Source organism: Drosophila gunungcola (assembly GCF_025200985.1).
Source record: "Drosophila gunungcola strain Sukarami chromosome 2L unlocalized genomic scaffold, Dgunungcola_SK_2 000052F, whole genome shotgun sequence".
NCBI classification, from domain to species: domain Eukaryota; kingdom Metazoa; phylum Arthropoda; class Insecta; order Diptera; family Drosophilidae; genus Drosophila; species Drosophila gunungcola.
This window is the reverse complement of record NW_026453165.1, coordinates 349044-374859: the sequence shown is the minus strand read 5'-3', so window position 1 is coordinate 374859 and position 25816 is coordinate 349044. Positions and strand designations below refer to the sequence as shown.

The 25816-nt window shown below is 44.6% G+C and overlaps 3 protein-coding genes across 6 annotated transcripts; 2 read left to right on the top strand and 1 right to left on the bottom strand.

Annotated features, from left to right (window-relative positions):
• The first annotated feature begins 299 nt into the window (after nucleotides 1–299).
• On the top strand, nucleotides 300–19190 carry LOC128253588 (protein expanded). Its single transcript, XM_052982092.1, has 6 exons — nucleotides 300–1242; nucleotides 7818–7954; nucleotides 8031–8176; nucleotides 13150–13229; nucleotides 13290–16695; nucleotides 16983–19190. The coding sequence occupies exons 2-6, from the start codon at nucleotides 7863–7865 to the stop codon at nucleotides 17582–17584; spliced, it is 4326 nt and encodes a 1441-aa protein (XP_052838052.1). The 5' UTR covers nucleotides 300–1242; nucleotides 7818–7862; the 3' UTR covers nucleotides 17585–19190.
• A 46-nt stretch (nucleotides 19191–19236) lies between these two features.
• LOC128253590 (protein croquemort) lies at nucleotides 19237–23885 on the bottom strand. Of its 4 annotated transcripts, none has more exons than XM_052982099.1 (7): nucleotides 23719–23885; nucleotides 23518–23655; nucleotides 22223–22412; nucleotides 21659–21850; nucleotides 20005–21110; nucleotides 19714–19804; nucleotides 19237–19652 (listed from the first exon to the last, which is right to left on the bottom strand). In XM_052982099.1, exons 4-7 carry the CDS (start codon nucleotides 21785–21787, stop codon nucleotides 19503–19505), a joined length of 1476 nt encoding a protein of 491 aa, XP_052838059.1. In that variant the 5' UTR covers nucleotides 21788–21850; nucleotides 22223–22412; nucleotides 23518–23655; nucleotides 23719–23885; the 3' UTR covers nucleotides 19237–19502. The 4 variants fall into 4 exon arrangements, with proteins under 4 accessions (XP_052838059.1, XP_052838061.1, XP_052838058.1 ...); XM_052982101.1 differs by having other exon boundaries at nucleotides 23518–23644; XM_052982098.1 differs by lacking the exon at nucleotides 22223–22412 and having other exon boundaries at nucleotides 23719–23884.
• A 131-nt stretch (nucleotides 23886–24016) lies between these two features.
• On the top strand, nucleotides 24017–25779 carry LOC128253591 (dnaJ homolog shv). Its single transcript, XM_052982102.1, has 2 exons — nucleotides 24017–25179; nucleotides 25441–25779. The coding sequence occupies exons 1-2, from the start codon at nucleotides 24168–24170 to the stop codon at nucleotides 25494–25496; spliced, it is 1068 nt and encodes a 355-aa protein (XP_052838062.1). The 5' UTR covers nucleotides 24017–24167; the 3' UTR covers nucleotides 25497–25779.
• Nucleotides 25780–25816: the final 37 nt, after the last annotated feature.

Genomic DNA, 25816 nt, shown 5'->3' with positions numbered 1-25816 from the left:
ACCCGCATCTGAACCTAGAAACTTTATAGGGTACAAGTTAAGCCCTTGATTAGCTCCTTGATTTTCCTTCCAAAGGGCTCCACATTCCAGTGGCTGTGGCCACTTCAATCCCATTCTACCCCTCCCCCTGCGACAGTGATAACCATTGGAATTCCGCTCACACACTCACAAACAGATCAGATACATACATTACATAGATACACACACATGCAAGTGCTCTCTCTTCTGCTCTCTTGTCGTCAATTCTCTCCGAAAAAATCTATATAACCAACCTCCAATCTTCCAGCGTTCCAGTCGTTGGAGTCCGCTCGTTGAGTCCGTGTCAGTGGAAAATCAGCAAAGAAATATCACTAAACGTCGACGGTAACCGAATTGATCGCCGGGATAGAAAAGCATGTGGTTTTCACTAAAAAACATGAAAATAGTTTAATCAATTTACTCGAACCTTTCGGAAAACTTAATCTGCAGATTGCCCACACACACACACCCGCTTGCTCAGATACGGATACACACACACACACACATAGATAACGTGGCTCAAAAGTAAAGTTCGCTTTTCACTGAAACAGAAAAAAGTGATTTTTGTTGGTGTGTGCAGTGCAACTAGTGCTGTTTTTGGGGAAACGCGCCTTTAAGCCACGAAAATAACTCCGACTTGCTGAAATCAACTCAAAAAAAACCAACTCCAAAAAGTTGGCGCTGGTCAAAAAAAAAAAAAAACAACCAGCTACAACAACAACTGGTCACTGGAAATTACAACAAATAAAGCAGGCAGCAGAAACAACAACCCAGCAAACGGCATTCTTTCGCGCAACAACAACGACTCCGAAGAGAGCAAACTCACTCACAGATATTGCTCTCCCGCGCGCGTGTTTGTGTGATGGTGTGAGTGAATTTTGATTAAAAAAATTGTGCGCTCTCCCTCTCCCACACTCAGCCCCAAAAGCCCCAGCCCCTCAGCCCCCTTCCCTTCCAGCGACTCTGGAATGCGGACCGTTCGCTGTTGACTGCGCAGTCGCAGCGCTCGTCGTGGAAGAGGTCAGAAAACAACAACAGCAACGAAAATTTTACTGTTAGTCATTTATCGATAGCCAAATCGATAGATTTATTTCAAAAGTGAATATATGTATAGTGGGCTAAAAATTAACAAAACTTCAACTTGAAAACTCAATTTTTGTGGATTACGCGAAACATCAGCAGAATCAACAAAAGCAACAATGCCGACATTTGCAGCGGCTTAAGGTAAGAAAGAGAAAGACATATGTAGAGAGCAGTATACACGTTATGGGGCCCATTTCCCCGGAATTTTAATGACTCCCCGAAAACGGAATTATAAAGCGAACGACAAACAAAACAAATGCCAGCGAATTTCTTATCTGCCAACCATAAAATCGCCAACGTCCAACGATTGTTTAACTTTTCGTTGTTGTCACCAGTTTTAAAACTTTGTTCCCTCTTTTTTTGCGATCCGCTAAAGTGTAAAAAATCCAGCGTATTGTGCAATTAACCCGTTTCGGCTTATGGGACTTCAAATGCCAGACAAATTCTTTACTTTATGGAGGGTATAGGGAAATTGGGAATCAGTGTTTCATTATCAAATATCTGGGATTCTTCCTTAATACTTGGTACATATACAAATTATAGTTATTTATATAGTTCTCTAGGTTTGAAGCAATTTTAAATTTTCAATTCTTCTCCCAGAATTTGTTTGAGGGAAACTTGTCTTATGTCAATCTGGGTATACTGGGTATTGTAACTTTCTATTAGGTTATAGTTTTATAGCAATTCTATACTTCCAATTATTTGCCTAGAATTTTATTCCCTACTCGATCCAAAACCAATTAATATTTTCAAGTGGACTAGATAGGTGTGTTCCAGTGAATAAAGTGCTATGATTATCGAGCAGTTGGGCTTAAACTGTTGTCTGAAAGCGATCGGGAACGGAACAATTAAGTGAAAATTAAAGCCACCGTTGGGGGATGGGGCTCTGTTGTTTGTCCCGGGCTTGGTTTTTCAATCGGCCATCGGGATCCGGGGAACAATAACTGAAATCGGAACCCCTGCGGCAATCGTGGCAAGCAGAATCAGACATCTCGAATGTAAATCAGCTGCGAAAGATAAACAAATGGCGGAAAACACACGCTTTAGGTATCAGGCGATGAGCTTTAAGCGGTTAAAACGTTTAACTCTAATCGTTAAACGATTCTGCCAGCAGGCAATTATACTTATGGGTAACTGAATCTCCGGACAGACGTATCTGTATCGCGCCATGTACACATGTATCTCTCGAATCGATGTTGTAGTCTTGTGGTTTTTTTGTGTTGTATTCGATTGAGCACTGACATCTACATCTACATCAACTTAGCCATCCCCATCTCTGTACACATCACACTTGACCTCAGGCCCTGGGCTTTCGCATTGAAACTGACAACGGCAACAGCAATAATAATAAATACTTAAAATAATAATTTCGTAAACCGAAATTCCTGCACGCAGTCAATATGCGTATGTACACAGCCACAAGTGCGGTTGACTGTTGCTTCGAACAATTCAAGCAATTAAAATGTACAACAAATTAAACAAATTTTGAATGACAATCGGAGTCGAGGCTGAAATAGAGATATAGCGTCCCAGCACACTTGGCGTGGCTTTGCCCGATCATTCAGTTTGGGATAGACTTATGAATGACCTTTAAGGGTACTCAAGTTCGAGGAAACATGCTGACTTGAACTCCGACTATTCCCAGTCGTTAAAAGCTTAACTTCTCTTTTTATTTGTTCAGAAACGTAGTTTAAACAAACTTGTTGTTTTGAAAGATGCTAACGAACTGTTTCAGGTATATATTTTAAACAACTTGGAATTCGCTGTTTAATACATTAAAAGCTGTTGTCTTTAGGATCTATTCGGGAACTTTGTGATTGAAGTTATAAAACTCTCGCATCTGTTTAACCAAGATACCCTTTTGGCACTACTCATTTTTCTAAGGTATTACGGCAGGCATAGTTTCGCACGCCTTTGATTTGGCATGCGGCGCACGTTGCGGCTTCTTTTTTTTCTGTCTTGCTGTTTGCTGCTCTCATTGCGGAGGCCATCGCCTCCTCCACCGTTACCATCTCCGCCCAGTTGGGCATTTAGGCGGGGTGTGGTGCAAAGTGGTGCGGTGTGCTGCCGAGTGGTGCGATGTGGTGGTGCCAAGACAACCGAAGCCAAGCGTTGTCGCTTGACGACGTGTGCGCTGGTTTCATTTGGCCCACTCCGCCCTGCTGGTTGCAAAGCCAAACCATTTTCATTATTATCATCGGCTGAGACATTTCGCGCATTTCAAAGACACCAAATTGTTTGGCCATAACTGGCACAACAAGTGGAGTCTCGGAATTCGGCAGTTGCCGCTGTTTGCTTTCGTTTCTTTGTCGCTTCTTCGCCTTGTTTCTGTTTTCTCCTCTTCAATATTTGTCGTTTGGCAAAAAGACGCGGAGTTATTCGCCTATTTGATGGCATAGATTACTCCACATACCGAAAACTTCATAACATTTGTTCCACTTGATTTCACAATTTTGTATATTGATTAAAAATTAAGATTATAACAATGCTAACATATTTATTTGACAAATTGTTGGGTAGATTTTAGATATAGACATGTTCCTTAAATTGCTATACTTTTTCTGAGAGATCGGCTGAGGCTAAACCCATTTGCGTGACGACAGCACCACACCCCTTTTGCAATGACACTTGTGGACCTCGATCTCAATGACGCGCATCCGCCGCGTTGGCCAGCGTGTGAAAATGCCACCAAACTGAATCCGAACAAAACTATATCTGGCCGCCCCATTGACGCCAGTTTGCCGTTCTATCGGTAATTAAAAGGCCCAGATTTACGTAGAACCCGCTCCGGTTTAGCAGTCCATATTCCGGTCTCGCCAGGCCAGCTCATGAGAAAAATATTCCACGTCAAAAGTAACCGCTCACCGCCGATCGTCATTCATTAGTTGGCGAGCTGAGAGCGCTCGAAACACTTTCAATAGAATGCGAATCCGAATCCAGTTTGAGAGCCACTCGGTACTCATGCACTCACCTCAGACTCAAAAGACCGCTGTGGGCGGTGTCTAGGGGGCCTAACCCCTCAACTAGTGTAAAAAGTTGAAGAAATTGTGGTTTCCTTAACGTTTGATAATGTTATATTTGTAAGCAGACTAGTTCTAGAATATATAGTTTGGCTTTTCACCCAGCTTGAAGATCTCTTAACTTGACTCGGATCCTCGGATCTCGATTTTACGATCGTTTACAATGCCATGTTTATTGAGTTGCCCAATGCGCACTTGCATTCCGTGCTGAAATCCATATGGATATTTTCTAATTCTATTTCTGATTCCGTTTTTGATTCGTTCAGCATTTCAATGGGCCTGCACATGCGGTTAAAGAGCTTATCGTAGTCTCGGCTCTATAGGTCTCACCTCGCCCCTCAATCCGCCGTTCTTTGCACCGCTCTGAGGCCTGGGGTCTGATCAATCGATCGTTCGACTTTTGCGATTGTTGGAACTCGGTTGACAAACACACGCCCCGAATGAGCTCAGTGCATTGGCATGTGCAGTTGTCAAAGCAGTTGCTTGGAGGGGTGTGCACAGGAAAAAAAAGGGGAATTCAAAACACGTGAGTGTCACTTAATGCTTATGCTATATTTAAAAGATAGGTTTAATTTAAATGTGAGCTTAATATATTGAAAAATTACATATTATTTATCGTTTAAATTTTAAAACGACCTACCAATTTCCTTCTTTGTTGCCATTTACTTTTGGAACTTCAAGGTGTATGCACCTTTGAGACACTTAAAACTTTAGCTCGAAACTTTTTGCAGTACTGGCTGTTTGAGTTGCTGTCGCAGCACAACGTGGCGTATGCGGAACGTATCAGCTTCTGTCTCCACCGACTCTCTCTGCCTTTCTTCTCTCTTCACCCCTTTTGGCATTCGCTTAGCCAGCAGAAAAGCATTCATTGCTGGCGCTTGCGCCATTTAATTGACTTTGGTCGCGGCAGAGCCCGTGGGATTTTATTGCCACTAGATGCAGTCCTCTTTCTCCACAAGCGTCTGCATTCCGAACGAATACGGAGCCACCAGCCCCTGGACAGCCTCGCCCCTTGCTTAATCATAAACAAAATATTTATTGCCATTTGCTAATTGTTGATTAGCGTGTCTCTTGCGCCTGCTCAGCTCCACTTGGCTCGCTTCTTTGCTGCGATTTTTAATTACCAACCAAACTACACAGAAACAAACAAGTTTGTCATCAATTTTATATACCCAGGACGTTACTTTAGTAATGTGTGAATAATAAAAAAAATATATAGATTTTACACTCTATTTCCTCTCGACATTACAATGCCAATGCAAAAAGACTCCATCTTAAACACAGCTTTTTCTTATATTTTAATAAAGTTATTATTTTAAATATTAATTATTGACATTTTTGGACATCAAATCAATGTGCTGGTTTCTGTTTCTAAATGATGTGTAAAATCATAAAATTTGTTGCTAAATTATACACATTTTTCTTCTTGTGTACCTACCGAACCTCCTACTGTTAGCTTTGATAATTAGCGTCGCGGCTTTCTTCGCTTCCCGCTCTCATTAAACAACGGAATGCGGATAATTTGCTATGATTGAAATTTTTAAATGCTTTTAATTTGTTTGCATTTGAAATTAAAAACGCTTTTGGCTATGGCCTCTTTCTGTTGACTAATCCTCAAAGAAATCAAGGTTTCGGTTTTTGCTTTTCCGCATTGGTGATTCCATATTGACCGGCATTGTGAGCTTCGAAGTAGTCTTCAGTGGAATTATCGCCTCACTGACATCATGTACCCGTTGATCAAGCAATTAGCCTTTACTTCCGGAGGAATGCACCTATATCACTCGTTTCCTTTGCCGTTCCCATCCATTTAATGAAATTTTCTAACTAGCTTCCTTTTATTGTTGTAAGAATTGATAGGATCTGTTCGTTAAAGTCGATTCATTGCTTCCTTTTATTGTGTAACTACACATTAAATTAGAAAATACATTTTTTATAACTTTCAAATAATGACTAGGTTGCATTGTTTAATGGTATAGCACTTAATAAAATTAAACTTGAATTTAAATGATATTTAATTGGGAAACCGGCTTATCGTTCCATTTATAAAACAATTTAAAATATTAATCTGAAGTTTGACAAGTAATTTTTTTAGCAATTGAATGGTGAAACATTTTTCGAAACCCTCGCCCAACATTTCATTTGGAGTGATAGCTTAATCCAGTTCCTCTTGAGAGCTCAACAGTGTAGTTTTTGTTTTTCTCCGATAAATTCCTCGGTAATAACTCAATCGGAGCACATTAGAGACCTGGAAATCCAATTCTCGTTTCGTAATCGTCGGTGATCTGGCATAAAGTGTCTGTCGGAGCCAGTTCTCCAGACCACCTTAGCCAGGTCCAAGGTGGGCATGGAAATCGGCTTTAATATAATTGCTTTTCAAAAGCTTTTTTCGAGAGGCCTTCAGGAGGAGGGGACGGGGGTTACGTTTGTTCCCAGATATTCTTTGGTTTCTAATTTATGTCAAATGCGCGCTTTGATTGATGATCGTTTTTCGGTAGGGAGGTGGTGGTGGTTCCTTTGCTCGAACCGATCATATATTTATAAGTCAGGGCGGTTCTTCCAGCCTCTGTCTCTTACTGTCTGCCCTGTCTTAGTGGCATGCAGATGCCACTATCCCTCTCTATCGGCTCTGGAGTCCGACTCTCGACTTGTCTCTGAATAAATTTATTGGACGTTGATATTTATTAGACACAGAAAATGCGCCAATATTGAAATTTATGCGTCTCCGCCGGGTTGGTAGAAACTGTAGTCGTCGCCGCTGCTGCCGGCACTCTATACAAAAAAGTTGATTTGATTCGATTTGATTTTAATTTATGCATAAAATACTTTTCTTTCATCACGAGGCCAGTTTCGGACCCTCCTTCTCTCCTCCTTCTCTCTCTCTTTCTTTGCTCAGGCTTTTGGAACTTTCTTTAACTGAATTTTAATAATTTTATGCGCAACGCATCGAGAGGGGGAGGGAGTTTGGCTGCCACGCACGCACCGCCTCACATCCCCAGTCACCAAGTATTCACTATTCACTGTTCACTATTCAAGTCCAAGTCGAAGTCCCCTGCCCGCTAATCAAGTTTGTCGCCTAAGTCTTTCGTTATTGATTGGTGAAATTGTTCGGCAGTCGGCGAGCCCAAAAGAGGCGGGCGCCATCGCCATCGACATCGCCATCTTCCGCCTTTCGTCTCCAACTCCGTCTGGGGCGGCTCCAGCGGCATCAATTTGCCTGAAAGAATGGTGCCTAACCAAGTCGATCGAGCGGCAGCTTTATGTGAATTTGATGAGCCAGAAATGCGGTTAGAAATGATGCTGCGATCTATCTGCAGAATTCGAAGAGTTTTCATCTACAAACGCCAAATTCAAAGCCTTTAAGCACAGAATTTGCCGAAAGCTATTTAATCACAGAAATAAAATTGATACAAATTATACTCGTTTTGCTTAAATTGCATATCAATGTGGCCTTTAATATGTTCGAATAGAAAGAGAAAGCGAAAGCAAAATAGAATTATTAATTATAAAAGTTATACCTATTTCTTGACATGTGAATATTAAATCAAATATTTTTGATATTTATTTTTCTTCTTTTCATTATTAAGTTTTGTTAAATTTTAAGCTTTTGTTTACTAAACTAAATGTAAACCAATTTTCAAGTTATAACCCTTAAAAGATTCTGAGATATTAATCAATAATCTTTTTTTATCCAAACAGCAACGTATTTCGAACGCGCGCGCTGTATACGGAAAATGATGCAGCATGCGAGCATTTTGCACCGTCAGCGCGCCTTTGGAAGTATGCGCGTCCTCAGCCGAGCAACTATCACCAGGCTCGCGATTCCTGGCCCTGAGGTGAGTGTTCAATGCGGAAATGTGGAAACGGCTACCCGAAAATCTGGTTGTTTAATTTTTTTTGTGTAATTTGCAGACTTCTGGGGCAGCAGCAGCCGAAAACATTGTACTTCCTAGTCGATGCCAAGAGTCGGGTTCGCGAGGTCTACACGCAGACATGTCTGCACTTTGCCACGCAAGGGATGCTGGACACCGAACTCTTCGGTCTGGCTGTGCTCATAGGTGAGTCCGAATCTCAATCTCTGGCGTTCCGTTCCAGGCTTTATTTGTATCCGATCTGTGGAGTAGCCAAATGCCAGCGATAAGGCATGAAAAATACAACTAATAAACATAAACCAGTCCGCTCTAAAAGCTGCTCATCATCATCAACAGCAGCAGCAGCAGCAGCAGCAGCAGCGACAGCGGCAGCAGAAGATTCAGCCTCTCCATCCACCAGCCACCATCCTCCATTCTGGCCAAAGCGATCTGCCAAAACACATAAAAATACCAACACAGCGGAGCAACACAAAAAATGGCACATAAAACGAACAAAAAGCCAGAGAACGCGTCGCCTCCATGGCGAACAAACAATTTCAGGAACACAGAAAGCGGAGGGGCCCAGGAAAAGAGGAGCAGATGCAGGGGAACAGACACAAGACGCGTGTTCAGTAATTCAGGTAGCCGTCGCGCGTTGCATTAACACAAACGAATCGAACGACAGCCAAGGAGGATGGAGTTTCGAGGATGGAGGCTGGTGGTTGGAGGATGGAGAATGGAGGAGCCCAGAGATCCGGAGCCTGAACTGAAACTCGGAGAACGAGCAGACAACGTCGTTGGCATTGGCCTCAGATATATGCGTTCTCCAAAGACCCACAAGCACACACAAACAGTCAACGAAACAGTTCAGCGAGGAACTCGATTTTCTTTCAATACGAAGTTCTTTTACTCTGAAAAAAAGTGAAATGTTTAAGAGAAAAAACAAAAAACTAATACATATAAATAGGGAAAAATTTGATTTAAGGATCCATGTGAACATTAATCAAAGTTTTCCATAATAATTGCGGAGGTGGATTAAGTTGTTGTATCTAAAGTAACTCATTGACTATGCCAGTATACCCCTTGTTTGCTGTTACGATGTTAGAGCAATAGCCCAAGAACACAACACGTAAATTTTCGAATCTGGTTGGCATCAATTTCGTGGCAAGCGGCAGAAGAGCGTGGAAGTTGCCTCAACATCTTCAGCAAAGAATTTGGTATGCAGTTTGAAGCCGGCGGAGTCGCTGCTGTTGCTATAGATGCAGCTTTAACTGAATCTAAAGATGGGGCTGGGCATGCCAACGTCCTCGCCTCGCAGAGGATTCCTCTGGCTCAACTATGAAATTGGCAGTTTGCATTCTGCCTTAGTGTGTGTGTGTGTGTTTGAGTTTGAGTTTGTGGCCCAGGATTCTTGCCAATGTCAGTTGACAGTGTATTTGTGAGTGGCATGCGGTTATGTTGTTGTTTTTTCATCTTGCCTGGATTCAAGTCCGTCCACTGCTGTCCCCGCATTCTCTTGCCCAGCATTTCACGCCGCACTCTTTCACCAGACCCAAAAGATGTGGACACTGAAAAACATATACGAATTCTAAATCATAGAATTATTAACCGACTAAAAGAGAACCAAAGCTAATTTGATTTTTAATAGTAATTATAGTGATGATGATTTATTCAATACCATTTAAAATTGTTCTTCAAATCTTAAAAAGGAAACCTAAATTTAGGATTTTTAGTGATCTTAAGAACCAAATCTTTTGGAACATCGCCACAAAATTGAATAGAAATCAATTTGAATACCTTTGCAGAGTGTATTATTGATTACACTTTTAGATACAGTTCTTAGATATAGTTGAACCATTGACCATACAATTTTTTTAAAGCCTATAGGGTAATTTGGCTTCCTTTTTTATTATTTTTGATTAATTCCTGAAGAAATGTGTAAAATAACATACTTTCTTCTAGTGTTGTACAGTTCTCAAGCCCCTAATTTTCAGTGTACCCCCTCTCCTTTGAATGGCTAGCCTGGAATGTTTGCTTCTACCCCGTTTCCGAGTTCGTTGCCTGAGTCTTTCGATTTTATTCGGTATGGCCCTTCAAAAAAAAAAAAAAGAAATGAAGAGAGAGACAGAAAAAGCCAAAATGATGTCCCGTCTGCGTCCGTTGATGGAGATGGAAATGAATTTAAATTTTATGGCCGGCCAGCGTCGATAAATTTCATCTTTATGCAAATTTTCGCTGCTCCTTTGGAATGGCAGCCAAGATTCACTTTAAGTGGCACTCGGCCGATGGCAATTTGGCAACATTGTCATCCCAGTCATCCCAGTGGCCATCTACTCATACTCAACCTCATGCTCCCCGTTTGGAGTTATTTTTAGGCTGTTGCATTGCTTGGATTCCACACTGCCGCATTCCGGGGCAGGAAAGGAAGGAACCTTTTTGGTTTGGTTTTTGGTTTCCCCTTGGCTCATCATTTCCCCGCCCCTTTTTTGCGGGGCCCGCCCCCCTTGTGGCTGTAATCTGTAGACCAGCATTTTCTTTTCCATTTAATGTTAATGGCTCATAATCATTATTATATGGCGTTGGCTGGTTCGTCTTCGTCTTCAATCTTTGGACTTGGACACTCGGCCTTGCAACGGCTGGCCTCCTCTCCTCCTCCTCCTCCTCCTCCTCCTTCTACCCCTCCTCCTCATCCCCTGATCCTTTCCAGCTGCTCTGCCTCTCCTCTTCGGGCTGCGTGCATCTGATAAGATCGGAAATTAAAATTCTTTTGGTTTTATGTTTTTTTTGTTTGTTGGTTCGTTCGTTCTCTTTTTTCTTTAGCCAGTTTCGATGCACACACACATTTATCTCTGAGGCTGTCCATTTTTGGTATACCCTACAAAATTCACATTTGGTCTCTAGACTATGCGTGAACTTTAAAAATTATTTACCATTTGGAAATTAAAATAAGAACGTTTAGTGTTACATTTTTTATACCTTATTACATGTTGTATTTTATTGTTTATTTAATTTTAAATACACCGATTCTTTAAAATCATATTCCAGGGTATTCTTTGGTCTAGTTTTACCTGTGGCCCTTCTCCGTATTTTGTGGTTATTATGGCCACTCAAACTCGGACTGCAACCTTCTGGAAAATAAATCTGAATCTGAAGAATGCCAGGCCATGGCATTGGGCGCAGCTGTCTCCGACTACGTCGTATTCTCTTTCTCCATCTCCATCTTCAGCTTCAACTTCAGACCTCATCTCTAGACCCTCATGCCCTCCTGCCATTAGCCCTGGAATTCCAGCGCTTGATGAGCCTTTGCCTTTTTCCTGCTGCTGCTGCTGCCTCTGCTTTTGAGGCTGTAATTTGTGGTGCATGTGTTTCAAATTGAAGATTTATTTCGATGCCCCTCTCGAAACCCTCCTCCACAAACCCGTGTGCGTGCGTGTTAATTGTGAGCGCTGTGGAATGCGATGGAAAATATGTTAATTATTAGGTTTTTGCCTCTGGGGGAGCGGAGCGGATATGGTGGAATGGAACGCAGGGATTGCGTGAGGATTCGGATCCATCAGGCCGACGACTGGCTACCTCAGACTCAACGGACTTCTCTGGCCTTCACACCTGCTCGTAGAACAGGAGGATCTCGAGTTCCGATGGAGGGCCGTTGGCCAAAAAGTCCTCGCGGTCTGGAGTGAAATGAAATTTGAATGCGAAAAGAAATTGCTTTGAGTTTCAAGATTCGAGGCTAAAAACTGCTGCTAAAAACCGAACGACTTGGGTTTCAGCTGCCTCTTTTTGCAGCGCTGCTTACCTGTCTTTCTACCTGTTTTTTTTTCCTCTTTCTCTTCGGCTTTTTTCGTTGCTGCGTTTTGGGCTTGGTATGCAACACTCGCTCTCGCTCTGACTTTGTTCTACACTTTGAAAAAATAATGGAAATTGTCTTAATCTAATCTGGTTATAATATTATGTATATACATTTTTTATTTTTTTTTTTTGTGCAATTTAATTTGAAGTACATGCCTAAAAAAATATACAAAGTTCGTTTGAAAACCATTGTTAACAGTTTTAATGTATATTTGTTTATTTATTTTAGCTACGAAGACTTTGAGTATATGTTGATTAAAAGTTGGCTACAAATTATGATTAGGTTTTAAGACAGGGTGTAAATTATTATTAGTTTTCTTTTAGTTAATTTTTTATTATATTTTTTTGAGTGCTTCGAACTCGAATAGCTTTTCTCCCCTGGCCATCCACTTGTTGCCACTTCCACTCCAGCTTCAGCTTCAGCTCCACGTCCACGACGTCGTCATTGATAGGCACTTATTCGGCCGCTGATTATTATGATATTGTTGCTGCTGCTGCTGTTGTGGATGCTGTGCTGTGCCGTGTTGCCTCCATTCCATCCATGGCCCCCCTTTAACCTGCCTGCCTGCCTGCTTTTTTCATAATTATTATTTTTCATCTTGCTGCTCTTCATTTCGTATGCAGGAATTCCAATTTTTCGTCCGATGAAGTGTGTGTTGATTTGGTTGTTGTTATTTCCCTGCCTTCTCGAGCACCACCGACATGCCCTTGGGCCCTTCTGCTGGAATCGGAGGGAGGGAGAAAGGGAGCTATATAACCCGGCACCGATACCCCGATACCGGTCTCCGATACCTCCTCTTCCAAGCATCGGGCATCGGGCAACGGGCCTCTGACAGCCTGACATGTCGTCGTCATCATAGTCTCCATCTGCCGGAGACGGAGACTCTGACTCTTGTTGATGTCAATGGGTTGCTTGTTTATTGCCTGACAAACTGACAGAAAAGTCTGGTCGGGGTCTCGGTCCGATCCGATTTGAGCCCGATTCGGAACAGGAAAGGAGGCTGCGGTTACGGCTACTCTCGCATATCCGAAAGTTCATTTAAAATTTTGATTAGTGACCTTGAAGGCGGCGCGCCAAAAAGTTTCTTAGTCCAAGCGGAAGTTGCGCAAGGAGATGGAATCCGACTTGGCAACTAATATTGTAGTCTCCTTTTATTTTTGTCAATGAAATAATGACAAAAACCTAAAATACAATTACTGAACTCTAGTTCATAAAATTAAAATATATATATAGCAATAAAGTTTGGTTAATCTTTAGTTAAGAAGCCAGTTAAGGATTCCGTTGGCGAAATAAGTAAATTAATTTGGTTTGTTTGCCTTATATCTTTCAGATGGCGAGTACATGTTCGCAGATCCCGAGAGCAAGCTCTCCAAATACGGCCCGAAGAGCTGGCGATCCTCGCACACACACGTAAGTATTTTAAATTAATAATCGAGGGGATTTATAAAGACTCATACATGTTTACTTCAGGGCCTGGATGCCAATGGACGACCGCTCCTGGAGCTACACTTCCGCGTGCAGTTCTACATCGAGAGCCCGTTCATGCTGAAAGATGAGACGTCCCGCCACAATTACTACCTACAGCTACGCCACAACATCCTGCAGCGCGATTTGCCACGCGAGCAGGCGGAGCAGGCGCTGGTCTTCCTGGCCGGACTGGCTCTGCAGGCGGATCTGGGCGATGCTCCGCCGGGATCGGCTAATTCCAAGGAGGATTCGGGCGAGGAGGCATCGACCTCTCCGTCTGGAGGCGGCAGAGGATTGAGTGTCACCACAACGCTGCCCAAGATCAGCAAGCGTGCCAACGAGCGGATGCTAAGGCTCTCCACCTATGTGGCTTCCACCTCGAAGAGGGAATCGTCGATGCCGCTGCCACCCACTTTGCCACCGAACGGGGTGGACTACTACCGGATAGAGGACTACCTGCCCAGCGGTCTGCACACTCCCTGGGCGCGAAGTGCAATGCGGGCCTGCCACCGGGAGCACTTGGGCATGGCCACGGCAGAGGCGGAACTGCTGTACATCCAGCAGGCCTGCAGTCTCCATGAAACCATCAATGCCCACATCTACCGCATGCGGCTGGCCAAAAGCGAGCAGGGCTCGGGCAGTGCTTGGTTCGTGGTCTACGCCAAAGGCATCAAGATCCTGGGCGGAGAGTTGAGCACCAGCACCAGCACCAGCTCATCCTCTTCGTCGGCCGCCGAAGCCAGCACCACCTTTCTCTGGCCAAACATAACGAAGCTCTCGTTCGAGCGGAAAAAGTTTGAAATAAGATCCGGGGAGAGCAGGATCATCCTGTATGCCGCCTCCGATGAGAAGAACAAACTCCTACTCACACTCTGCAAGGACACGCATCAGTGGAGCATGAAGCTGGCGGCCAGGTTGAAGGAGGTGTCCAAGCGCGAGGAGGAAGAGGCTGCCGAGTCGCAGAGGCTGCATGCCAGCTACGCCTGCTCCAGAAGTCTGCTGCTGCCCTACAAAAGCAAGAACGAGCAGCGCATTTCGGTGATCTCGAGCACCAGTTCGAATACCACCTCTGGGATTGTGAGTGATCGAGTGCACTCCGAGGACGAGCTGGAGATCATGATCAATACACCGCCGGCTCCCCTGGCAGCTCCGTCCACGGAAAGTCTGGCCTTGGCCCATCTGCTGGACAGACCCAGTGTGAGCAGGCAAACCTCGAGTGTGGGTCAGATGTCGCTGAAGGATCTGGAAGAACAACTGGCCGTTTTGAGTGTGAGACCAGCGGATGCGAGTTCCAATGGGACCCCACCCATAACGAACTCCTCAGCGCAGAGAAATTCCATGGGTGCCACGGCCAATGATTCGTCCACGGCCACAGATTCACCCAGCTCGCAGCACAACATTGGCTCCCAGTGCTCCTCCACCTGCAGCACTGTGGTGGTGACCTCGCCTGGCGGTGCAGGTGCTTCCCTATCAGGCGCCCCCATTCCCGTGCACTCCACTTCCTCCAGTCTGGAGCTGGGCTTTAGTCACACCGCTCAAAACTCCGCCCTAAGCGACGCGAATCCCGAGGACTTTCTCTCCACATCGGTGAGAGAGGAAATGGAGAGTGTGTCGGGAGCATCTGGCGTGTATACCCTAGCCCACGGAGCCACGCCCACGGAAACGTCGGGTGTGTACACCATGCACAGCAGTGAGTTAACCGGACAATCTTCGGAGATGGCTGAGTCGGAGAAGAGCTCACACTACGGGATGTTTCAGCCGCAGAAACTCGAGGATAACCTTGAGCCACATTCCGATTCGGTAGATGTTAAGAAGCCAGAGGAGTTCAGGCTGCGATCGGACTCCAACGTCAGTACGGGGAGTTCCTTCAGAGGCGATGGCAGCGATCCCACGGACAACAAGCATTCCCTGCTCTCCGCCGAAGAGCTGACCGACCTGATTGTGGGCCGGGGTACCTATCCCAGCCGGAAAACGGTTTCCAGCACCCTGCACTCGGACTGTGACTACGTCACCCTGCCCATGGGAAGTCAGGGAGGCGAGGATGTGGATCATGCAGAGCAGGACTTGCCACCAGCTCCGCCGCCGCCCTACAGTGCCAGGCACGAGAAGACGGGTCTCTGTGGCCCGCCGATCGCCATGTGCCCAGTGCCCAAGCCCATGGCTGTGGTGACTCCCAAGCCGGAGACGCCACCCTGCAGTCCCCCAGTGCCACCGGCACCGGCCATTCCGGCACCACCACCAGCGGCTCTGCGCAGAAGAGATCCGCCGCCATATGCTAGCTCCAAGCCCAGACCCACATCCCTAATATCGGTGAGCTCGTCGGCCAATCCTGCGCCCAGTGCGGCGGGCTCGATGAGCTCCCTGAAGTCCGAGGAGGTGACGGCCAGGTTCATAACCACGAGGCCACAGATCAGCATCCTGAAGGCCCACACCAGCCTGCTGCCCGACGGAGCCAAGCCCAGCTATGCGGCCCCGCATCACTGCTCCTCGGTGGCCTCCTCCAACGGATCGGTGTGCAGCCACCAGTTGAGCCAGCAGTCGCTGCACAACTCCAACTATGCGGGCAGTTCGCAGGCCTCACTGCACCACCATCATTTGCCGGCAGCGCACCACCGCCACTCCGGATCGGCTGCCATTGGGATACCAATAGTTCCTTACGGCCTGCACAAGAGCACGGCTTCGTTGCATCATCAGCAGTCGTGTGTGCTGCTGCCGGTGATCAAGCCGCGTCAGTTTCTGCCACCACCGCCGCCCAGTTTGCCCCGGCAGCCACCACCGCCGCCGCCGCCCAACCATCCGCATCTGGCGGGCCATCTGTATGGAAGGGAGCTGGCCCGGAAGCAGCTGGAGCTCTACCAGCAGCAGCTCTACAGCGATGTGGACTACGTGATCTATCCCATTCAGGATCCGGCGGTTAGCCAGCAAGAGTATCTGGATGCCAAGCAGGGCTCCCTGCTGGCGGCCATGGCCCAGGCGGCACCACCACCGCCGCACCATCCGTACCTGGCCATGCAGGTGTCGCCCGCCATCTACAGGAGCACCCCCTATCTTCCGCTGGCTCTGTCGGCCCACTCGCGATATGCATCCACCCAGAATCTGTCGGACACGTATGTCCAGCTGCCGGGACCGGGCTACTCGCCCCTCTACTCGCCCTCGATGGCCAGCCTGTGCTCCTCCTACGAGCCACCACCACCGCCGCCCCTCCATCCGGCGGCTCTGGCCGCAGCCGCTGCCCAATCCTCCTCCTCTTCGGCGATGTTTGCCCGATCGCGATCAGACGATAATATTCTGAACTCGCTCGATTCGATGCCCAAAACAAAGCGGCTGCCGCCGCCACCACCACCGCCCTATGTGAACAGGCGACTGAAGAAACCGCCCATGCCGGCGCCCAGTGAAAAGCCACCTCCAAGTGAGTAACCTTTGGGTTTTTGTACCCAGTTGTTCATAGAGCTAAATTGTACAATGTATTGGTTGAAAAGTAACAGGCAGAAGGAAGCGTTTCCTTGATCAGGGTCAATAGCTAGTTGATCAGGCCATGTCCGTATTACTGTCCGTTTGTCTCTGTGTCCGTTCGTGAGAACATTGAGGGAAACTACAGCATAAAGCTGAATAAAGGGTATCTAATAGACTGGGCTCTCGACTACTTCTTGTTTTATGATCCACCACTTATACTGTGTTTTTCTCTCCACTTTTCAGTACCCTCGAAGCCCAGTTCCAGCATGATGAGCCTGCTGCCGCCCCGTAAACCGCCCACGTTGAATCCTCACCACGCCAACCTTCCGCTAACAAAGACCTCCAGTGGCGCCCAGTGGGCGGGTGAGCGTCCGCGGCCGGATTTGGGTCTTGGCCTGGGACTGAACCGGGGCAACAACAGCATATTGGCGCAGCTGCAGGCCTCGATGGCAGCCGAGTCGCAGGCCCAGGCTCAGGCCCAAGCTCTGGACATTGCTCTGCTGCGGGAGAAGAGCAAACATCTGGATCTGCCGCTGATCTCGGCGCTCTGCAACGATCGCTCCTTGCTGAAACAGACCAAGGTGATGGTGAATCCGAAGACGGGACAGGAGATACCGATGCCGCCCTCCGGTTCGCAGTCTTCGGGAGCCACCCTCAATGGGGGCTCCAATTCCTCGGGAGGCGGAACCCTGAGCAAGGTCAGAAAGGGATCAACCGTAAGCCACCGTCATCCGCAGGACAAGCTGCCACCTTTGCCTGTGCAACAGTTGGCGGAGGCCAACAACTACGTGATCGATCCCGCCGTCATGATGAAGCAACAACAGCAGCACCACAAGACCAGCTAGACTCGTAATGCTAAACGGGAACGGGAACCGGAAACGGAAATGGACAAGACGACACTCTTCTCTCTAGTTCGATTGCTGTTCGAAGTGCCGACGTATTTGTATGCCCATGTGTAGAGAGCTTTTCTGCGTTCGAAAATTTGCATAGAGCGAGAAGTGTCAAGGGTTTATATGTTTGATCACAGTGTTTCGAAGGGTAGAAATTCGCTGGGCACAAAGGGGAAAGATCAGGTGACAGAGCAGCAGAAACAGTAACATCTTAATAGGAACTAACATGCATTTAACTACAAAAAAGCCAGATTGCAAATGAAAATACTATTTTTGGAGCTTTGACAGAGTACTCCTTACGGTGGAATAAACAAAAGCCCATTCGCGAATTCTTAAGCATTATGAGCCTTAGCGGAATACACCTAACAGTGGACAAACAAATCATATTCGCGAATTCTTAAGCATTCCATCTTTTGAAGTCAATCTAACACTGAATTCAGATGAAAAATACAAAAAACTAAACAACTTAGATCCGCTGAAACAACTTAACAAACACAGTTAATATTTTCACTACATGACGTAGGCCTAAAGTAACAGAAGCCAGTTTTACACCAACTACAGAGACGGGACGTCAGGAACTAAACCTCAAATACGCATTCAAATAATCAGAACCCAGTCTAGTCACATAAGGGAATTGGTAACGTAGCCACAGCACAAGCCACAATGACACACCATCATCGGTAATAGAGAGAGAGTAGAACAAAATGGGAAGCAACAATACTCAAGTATAAAATACGACCACTTCTAATTAACTAAACTACATCGTAGAACTTTAGTCTTAGCTGCAAATACTTAGTTAGGCCAGAAAAGCGAATACTTAACACTAACTACTTCCGCCCAAACAACTGTGATTGATTTTTATTTAAACTTACACTAAATTTACAACTATTTTAGTCAGCAAGAACAACGCAACATAAAACTATGCAAATTTTTTAGTACGTAGCAATCGCTCCTCACACATAAAACAGACATACTCACAACGAATCGGGCCAACGAACGGACCGAGTGGAAAACGTTCAAATCGGATCGGTTTTGAAACGGTTTGAATCGGTTTTGCTCGATTTGATCGCTGGACGAAAGGAACTAAAGAATTTCAAGAGTGCCTAGACTTGCCCTCCATCCCACCTTAGTAGTAAGCGCGATGATTATGATTTATTTTTATTATCCACTTTGATTGTTTATTTTTTGTTCAATTATTAACCCCTAACTATTTTTTTGGATGTGTGAGTGTGCGTGCAAAAATGATTTCGAGTTTTTGATGGATGTCACAAATATTTGCGTAGATTTTTCTCGACTAAAAGTCTATGGCTAAATTGAGGAATGTGATCTTTGAGAAAATGTAAAATTTTTGCCATATATCTTACATATACACAAATATATATATATATATAAATAAATATATATACATATACACTTATTTTAATTTATTAATTTACAAAACAACAACATTCAATTAATGCATTTATAAAGCAAATCGTTGACTCATCCAACAATCGTATACGATAAGTAAAAAGTCCTTGAGTAAAACATAAAAAATTTGTAAAAATTATCTTTGCAAAATAAAATAAAAATTCAAATGGAAAACGTAAAATAAAATGTAAAGAGTGTTTTAGCTTTGTATGAGTAAGTTTTATCAAGTAAAATCAGTAATCTCTCAAACGGAAAGTATCGGCTTGGAAATGATTTGTGAATGGCAATATAATATTGCAGGTAGAGTAGGGTTTGGTTAAGTTAAGATTAGGGTTTGCTATCACAATCTGCAAGACGAACGCCGATCCGTACCACTTACATATTACATAACGCGTAACTGGCAACGACCAACAAGCAATTCGCGACTATAAAAATTATCTAGAAGTTAACTTTTCTCTTTGCTCTAGTTAGTAAGCATATCCTCGTCCTCAGGGGTTCGTCGCACCCACTTCTTCGTTACTGTTAAAGTAATGCCGGTGACTAGGAAGACGCTGGCAACGGCTATTAGAGAATATCCGAATATAATCCCATAGCTAGACAGATTGATGGCCAACTGAAAGGGAGAACGTCACGTTGAAATGGTCTGGACTTCAAAAATGGGGACTAGGACTCACCTTGGCCTTGGAGGCCAGCTCGGAGGAGAGCTCCGCGTACTGATCGAACCAGAACATGGGCATCAGCACCTTTGGGACACCTCGATAAATGCTGAAAAAGGAAATTTGGTTTGTGAATTTAAAATTGTTTGATTCCTTTTGGTACTGGACAATATTTGATAGGACCAAGGCAAGCCAACAACAATTACTTTGAATTTCTTTTGTTCATCGCTAAATGCAAATGCGTGTTGTTTAACAAATTGTGTTGGAAAATGCCTTTGAGCATGACATGAACCCATATTTTGTACTCACTCAAAGTCGTCGTCGGGCTCAATCATCATGTTTATCTGGATGCGGCCGTGCACCTGTACAGGCACACCAGTGATGGGCTCCACGGCCAGGAAGAACTCGTGCTTGTCCTTATCCGGCTTCATACCGGTGACAGCATCGACATACGACAGATCGGCCAGGTAGAAGTGCGGGAAGGAGGAGTAGATGGGCGCCTTGTCGCGGCAGGCCTTGCACTCCACCACACCCGTTTTGGGGCACTCGTCGAACCGCTCGGGGTCACAGAAACAGGCCTGGTTCGGGTAGTTCTCCCCGGAGTCGAGGGTCTCCTCAGTGCCAACCCATTTGGTGGCAGTCAGGCCATGGTTCTCATAGCTGCCCCGCGGTCTGAGGTTTAAATATCGGCAAGCATCGGTGGCAAAAATCGTTATCTCATCGTTCACATTCATCTTGGGCGGGAACAAGTCACCGGTGGTTCCGTTTACCACGCCGCAAGGTTCCGCGTAGAAACCAGTCTCATTTTTGCCATTCCAGTGGGTGAGTCTGCCCAGATTGGATATGTCATCCGTGCCCGTGTGGATGGTGAACAAACCATCGTAGGTCAGCGATTCATTTCGATCAGCCAGCCAGCCGAAGCGCTTGTAGGGAATGTCAATCATGGAGGTGTTGAACAGATTCAGGAAATCGGTAATGTTGTCCTGATATCCGTCGAACACCCACTCGCCCACCGGCTTGGTCACGTACAACTCGCCGCCCTCGTGGTTCAGCATAAAGTTGATGATCTTCTTGACGATCTTGCGCTGGTTTCGCATCTCATCCGCCACCGTGGCCGTGATGGCATGGGCAGCCGTCACCATATCGTCCAGGGTGCCATTAGATCTCTCCGGGTCGAAGAACCACGTGCGGCGCTCATAATAAGCCACTGTCGCATTGTCGTAGAAGGTGTAGTTCTCCTTCTTGTGCTTCTCCAAGAAGGTGTACGGACCCATCTCCACGAAGTTTGGCTTTACGTTCGGGTTCCTTATCTCCTCGGGATTTGTCCAGTTGAACATGTAGAAGCTCAGGTAAATGGGGATAGGTGCCTCCAGCCAGCTGTCGTAGGCATCGGTGCCAGGCTTCAGGGTAAGGCCCTAATAAAAGAGAAGAAAATGTTTTAATATTTCTTGTGAAAAAATAAAATTCTCAGAAAAAAAGTCTTTTATTAGTTTATAATATTGGTATCTCCATTAACACAATTTTAATTATAAGCCGAAAAAAATCCCTTGATAAGATGATATATATATAGTACTGTAAATCTATGTAATTAAATTTGGGTTTTATCTATTCTTATTTATTAATTTGTTAAAATTTGTTATGTATATATTGTATATATCATCAAATCATTGGAGTAAATTAAAATATCACTTTGTTTATTACAGATAATATTATTGACAATTATTTATGAATTATGACAGTACTTGAAAAGTTCATTTTATTCAACTACTATATAAATAACACATTCCTGACAAGTTAACTGGTATAATCAAGGCTAATAGCTTTATGGTTTAATATATGACTTTGGATAGGGAACAAAGAAAATGGTTTGACAAAAAAAATGTACTATTTTGGTTTGATACCTTTAAAACCTCGACTTTGTTCTTCTTTTGTTTTATTTCGATTTCAATTTAAATATACTTACATCCTCCACGAGATTATCTGCAATACCGGGCCAGAAGACCACGGTAAGTATTCCCAGCACCAGGAAAAGCGATCCCAGACCGAATACCCAGACCTTTCGTTGAGTTTCCCCGCAGCACTTGCAGCACATGGTGGTATATAGGATTTGGAGGATTCACGGACTTTATTCACGGACTCACGCACTGCGTTGCATCTGGAAATGGAGCAGAGTTCGTGGGTTATTTTCGTTTGCATAATCAAGGTCCATAAACCGTATCGCGGCTAATCAGGGAATTTTTATACGCCTGTTCCCGGTTCCATCCATTCTGGCACCCAGCAGAGCTGCTAATAATAATAATAAGCCACCCGGCTTATCACTGTTTTGTCCCTGCTTAAGTATTCGATAACCATCTGCGATTAAGTCCATCTATACTTTAGTGAGACGTTTACGTCCGTTGCAGTGGCTGTGACATCGGGAGAAGATTAGGGGACAGTCCACTCGGGCTATAGCCAACTTCAAGTGCAGACATCCGCAGATCTGCCCAGTTAACAAGCACTTGCCACTGTTAAGTCAGCCTAAACTTACCAATTCCCAACTGAAAAGGATCGAAAACACTCCAGACGGGACACTGTTGGACTTATCACAACCGCAGGCGTCCCCGTGCAGGGCGAAACTGACAGCTAGCGGGCTTCTTGGGGTCTTTAAATGAAACCACTCGATGTTTACTACTCGTTCAGTAACTAATCTTTGGATTTCGCTAATCTGGAATGTTTGCCTGATAGAAAGTTCAAAGAGTGGACATTGCAAAAAAATTTTCGTTATTAATAAAAAATGGATCTTAGTTAAAAAGTTAAAAAAAATTAATTAATTAATTACTTTTTTGAGATTTTAGAAATTTGTTTTGAATAAGTCCGCTTTAAGCCAAAAAGTTTAAAACTGGGTAACCTTTTTATTGCTAAATTGACCAAAAATCGTTGAACAAAATATGCAAAAAACTATATTAAATTGTTAAGATTAGAAAATGACTCTTAAAAAGATTGCATAACTGGATATTTCCAGCTTAAAAGATAACGCAGTTGAAGTTTTTTCAGCTTACTGATCTTGCATATAGGGTTATATTAAATTGTTTAATGAATGAAATTACTGGGAAAATGATCGACAGCTTAAAATGTAAGATAAGTATTCAATATCCCTATCTTGGTAATTCCGGCATTTCTTTGCCATTTCATGTGTGGTTTGTTGTTTGGGATTGGCCAAGATCATTGGTGCATGCCAACGCACACAAGGGGTTCCTATTTATGGCACTGATAAGATAAGCTGCTGAATGATAATGACGCGTTTGATAAGCCGCTTAACATGTGTTGGGTCAGATCTGCTCTACTGTTTATGTACTTATCTAAAATATTGGTTAAGACCTCCATCAAAGTTATAGGAATGTAATAGAAACGGGGCCTCTTTTTATCAGAGTCGAGTGCATATCGTATTGCATTTTTAGTTCACTGGTTTCTCCATTGTTTTTTGTTGACTGAGTCAGTCTTGTTTTTGTCGGATTATTGGGCTCTATACTATAAAGTCGTCTTTGTTCAATGGCTGATAATGCGCAAAAAGGGGGTCTGAAACTACAGTAGAACTTCCGAAGCTAGAACTTTTAGTGACTCAAACTATATAAGAGTTTTAAAAATATAGTTTAAGTGTTCTTATTCCATACATTATGCAAATCTTTATGGAATGTTTCTATTTTCTGAACCCGAAACTTTGATCTTTGACTAACTCAAGCTGAAATGTGTTGACATCATCGGTTGGGGATTATGTATACTGCTAATGATCACGTATTATTACACTTATTACCGGCTGCATTTGCTAAGTGATGAATTACTCACCTTTTTTATCTCGCACACAGTTGCAGTTGTGTTTCGGGTCCAGATATTGTAGCCTTGGCCTTGACGTTAAATATTCAATATTGCGGAAGAAATATTGTTTTTTGAGGAATGCCTACTTGGTGGTGTCCTAATAAATAGCTTAAAGTAAACAAACTACCGTTATATTGTGAAAATAAAAGAGGATTATTGAAATTCAATTACTTTTTACTTCGGAACTCAGGCGTAGGCGTCTTTGTAAATGCGCTGAAAACCGGCGGCTAACTAAAAATAAAGGCACTTGCGTGTTGACAGACGGGTTAAAACAACGACAGACTAGCTGCAAACTTAAAGATTGCCTGGTTTAATTGGATTAAACAATTTATTTTCGTTATTATGCTTCGCTTTTGGCCAGTGTGACCAGATGAATTACGGTATAATGTTAGGGCACTGTAAGCGGGACTGTTAGTTGCAATCAGCTGTTAGTGTTGGGAAACGTTATTAAACACTGGCACACCCGGCACTGGCCAATCAGCGCAGACCACGACGCACACATACAAACGAAGCAGCCAGCGGCAACAACTACAACATTTTTTACGTTTTTGCCAGCATTTAATATTTTGTATTCCCGGAAATTAGAATGAATTGCTGAGACAAACAGGATCAAAGACAAAATGCAGCTCATCAAGTGCTTGGTAGTGGTTCAGCTGGCCCTTTTGCTGGTGGAGGAGGCATTCGCCGGCCGGGATTTCTACAAGATATTGAACGTGAAGAAAAACGCCAACACGAACGAGGTGAAGAAGGCGTATCGCCGTTTGGCGAAGGAATTGCATCCGGATAAGAACAAGGACGATCCGGATGCCTCCGAGAAGTTCCAGGACCTGGGCGCTGCCTACGAGGTGCTCTCCAATCCGGACAAGCGGAAAACCTACGATCGTTGCGGCGAAGAGTGCCTGAAAAAGGAGGGCATGATGGATCACGGCGGTGATCCGTTCTCCAGCTTCTTCGGCGACTTTGGTTTCCACTTTGGCAACGGGGATCCCCAGCAGCAGGACACTCCACGGGGGGCGGACATCGTGATGAGCCTGTACGTTTCCCTGGAGGAGCTCTACTCCGGCAACTTTGTGGAGATTGTCCGCAACAAGCCCGTAACGAAACCCGCCTCCGGCACCAGAAAATGCAATTGCCGCCAGGAGATGGTCACGCGGAATCTGGGACCCGGTCGCTTCCAGATGATCCAGCAAACCGTGTGCGACGAGTGCCCCAATGTTAAGCTCGTGAACGAGGAGCGCACCCTGGAGGTGGAGGTGGAGCAGGGCATGGTGGATGGCCAGGAAACGAGATTCGTGGCCGAGGGAGAGCCTCACATCGATGGCGAGCCCGGAGATCTCATCGTCAAGGTCCAGCAGATGCCGCATCCGCGATTCCTGCGCAAGGACGATGATCTGTACACCAACGTGACCATCAGCCTGCAAGACGCCCTCGTCGGCTTCTCCATGGAGATCAAGCATCTCGATGGTCACCTGGTGCCCGTCACCAGGGAGAAGGTCACGTGGCCGGGCGCCAGGATTCGCAAGAAGGGCGAGGGCATGCCCAACTTCGAGAACAATAACCTCACCGGCAACCTGTACATCACCTTCGACGTGGAGTTCCCCAAGAAGGATCTCACGGAAGAGGACAAGGAAGGTGGGTGTCTTATGAATATTTTGTACACAGATCACAAAAGCCACAAGTACATTTCGTATTTAAATACTACCTTACTTAACTTTTACAATGTGATATTTGTCAGTTTGAGAACATGCACAGAGGGCAAAAGATGTTTAGGCACACTTTTCACTGAAATTTCATATAAAAAGTTTGTAAATCGTAAATTTGCCTTACGAAACTTTAAAATAAGGTCTATGTATGTTTATGACTCCTACTAATCTTTAATTTTCTTTATTTTAGCGCTCAAGAAAATACTCGACCAATCCTCCATCAATCGCATCTACAATGGACTGTGAATCACAGATGCCCCACTCCCAAAAAAGCGCTCGCCGGCTGTACTCTAGTATTTAAATGTCTAGCTGGGCAGTTTCGATCTAGAAAAGACGCCCCCAAATCAAGAGATGACTTTGTTCAAAAAAGTTGTGCGATAAAAACAATTTAATTTTAGTTTAGAATTTTGTAAAATAGTAAAAGATAATGAGCGGGAAACTGAAACACTACAGGCAGTTCCTGCTGACATAAAGGAATTGCAACTCAAAAACCAACCACCACAAAATAAAAAACGATTTAAATTATAAATACATTTTACTATACGATTTACTAATTTAATTTGATA

Excerpts from the sequence above, each read along its gene's own strand:
- LOC128253588 (XM_052982092.1), top strand. The coding sequence starts at position 7,863 with ATGCGAGCATTTTGCACCGTCAGCGCGCCTTTGGAAGTATGCGCGTCC. Across the intron at positions 8,177-13,149 it reads CGGTCTGGCTGTGCTCATAG|ATGGCGAGTACATGTTCGCA; the intron begins GTGAGTCCGAAT and ends TATATCTTTCAG. Across the intron at positions 13,230-13,289 it reads GGCGATCCTCGCACACACAC|GGCCTGGATGCCAATGGACG; the intron begins GTAAGTATTTTA and ends TGTTTACTTCAG.
- LOC128253590 (XM_052982099.1), bottom strand. The coding sequence starts at position 21,787 with ATGTGCTGCAAGTGCTGCGGGGAAACTCAACGAAAGGTCTGGGTATTC. Across the intron at positions 21,111-21,658 it reads CAGATAATCTCGTGGAGGAT|GGCCTTACCCTGAAGCCTGG; the intron begins GTAAGTATATTT and ends CTCTTTTATTAG. Across the intron at positions 19,805-20,004 it reads GAGCCCGACGACGACTTTGA|CATTTATCGAGGTGTCCCAA; the intron begins GTGAGTACAAAA and ends TTCCTTTTTCAG.
- LOC128253591 (XM_052982102.1), top strand. The coding sequence starts at position 24,168 with ATGCAGCTCATCAAGTGCTTGGTAGTGGTTCAGCTGGCCCTTTTGCTG. Across the intron at positions 25,180-25,440 it reads CACGGAAGAGGACAAGGAAG|CGCTCAAGAAAATACTCGAC; the intron begins GTGGGTGTCTTA and ends TCTTTATTTTAG.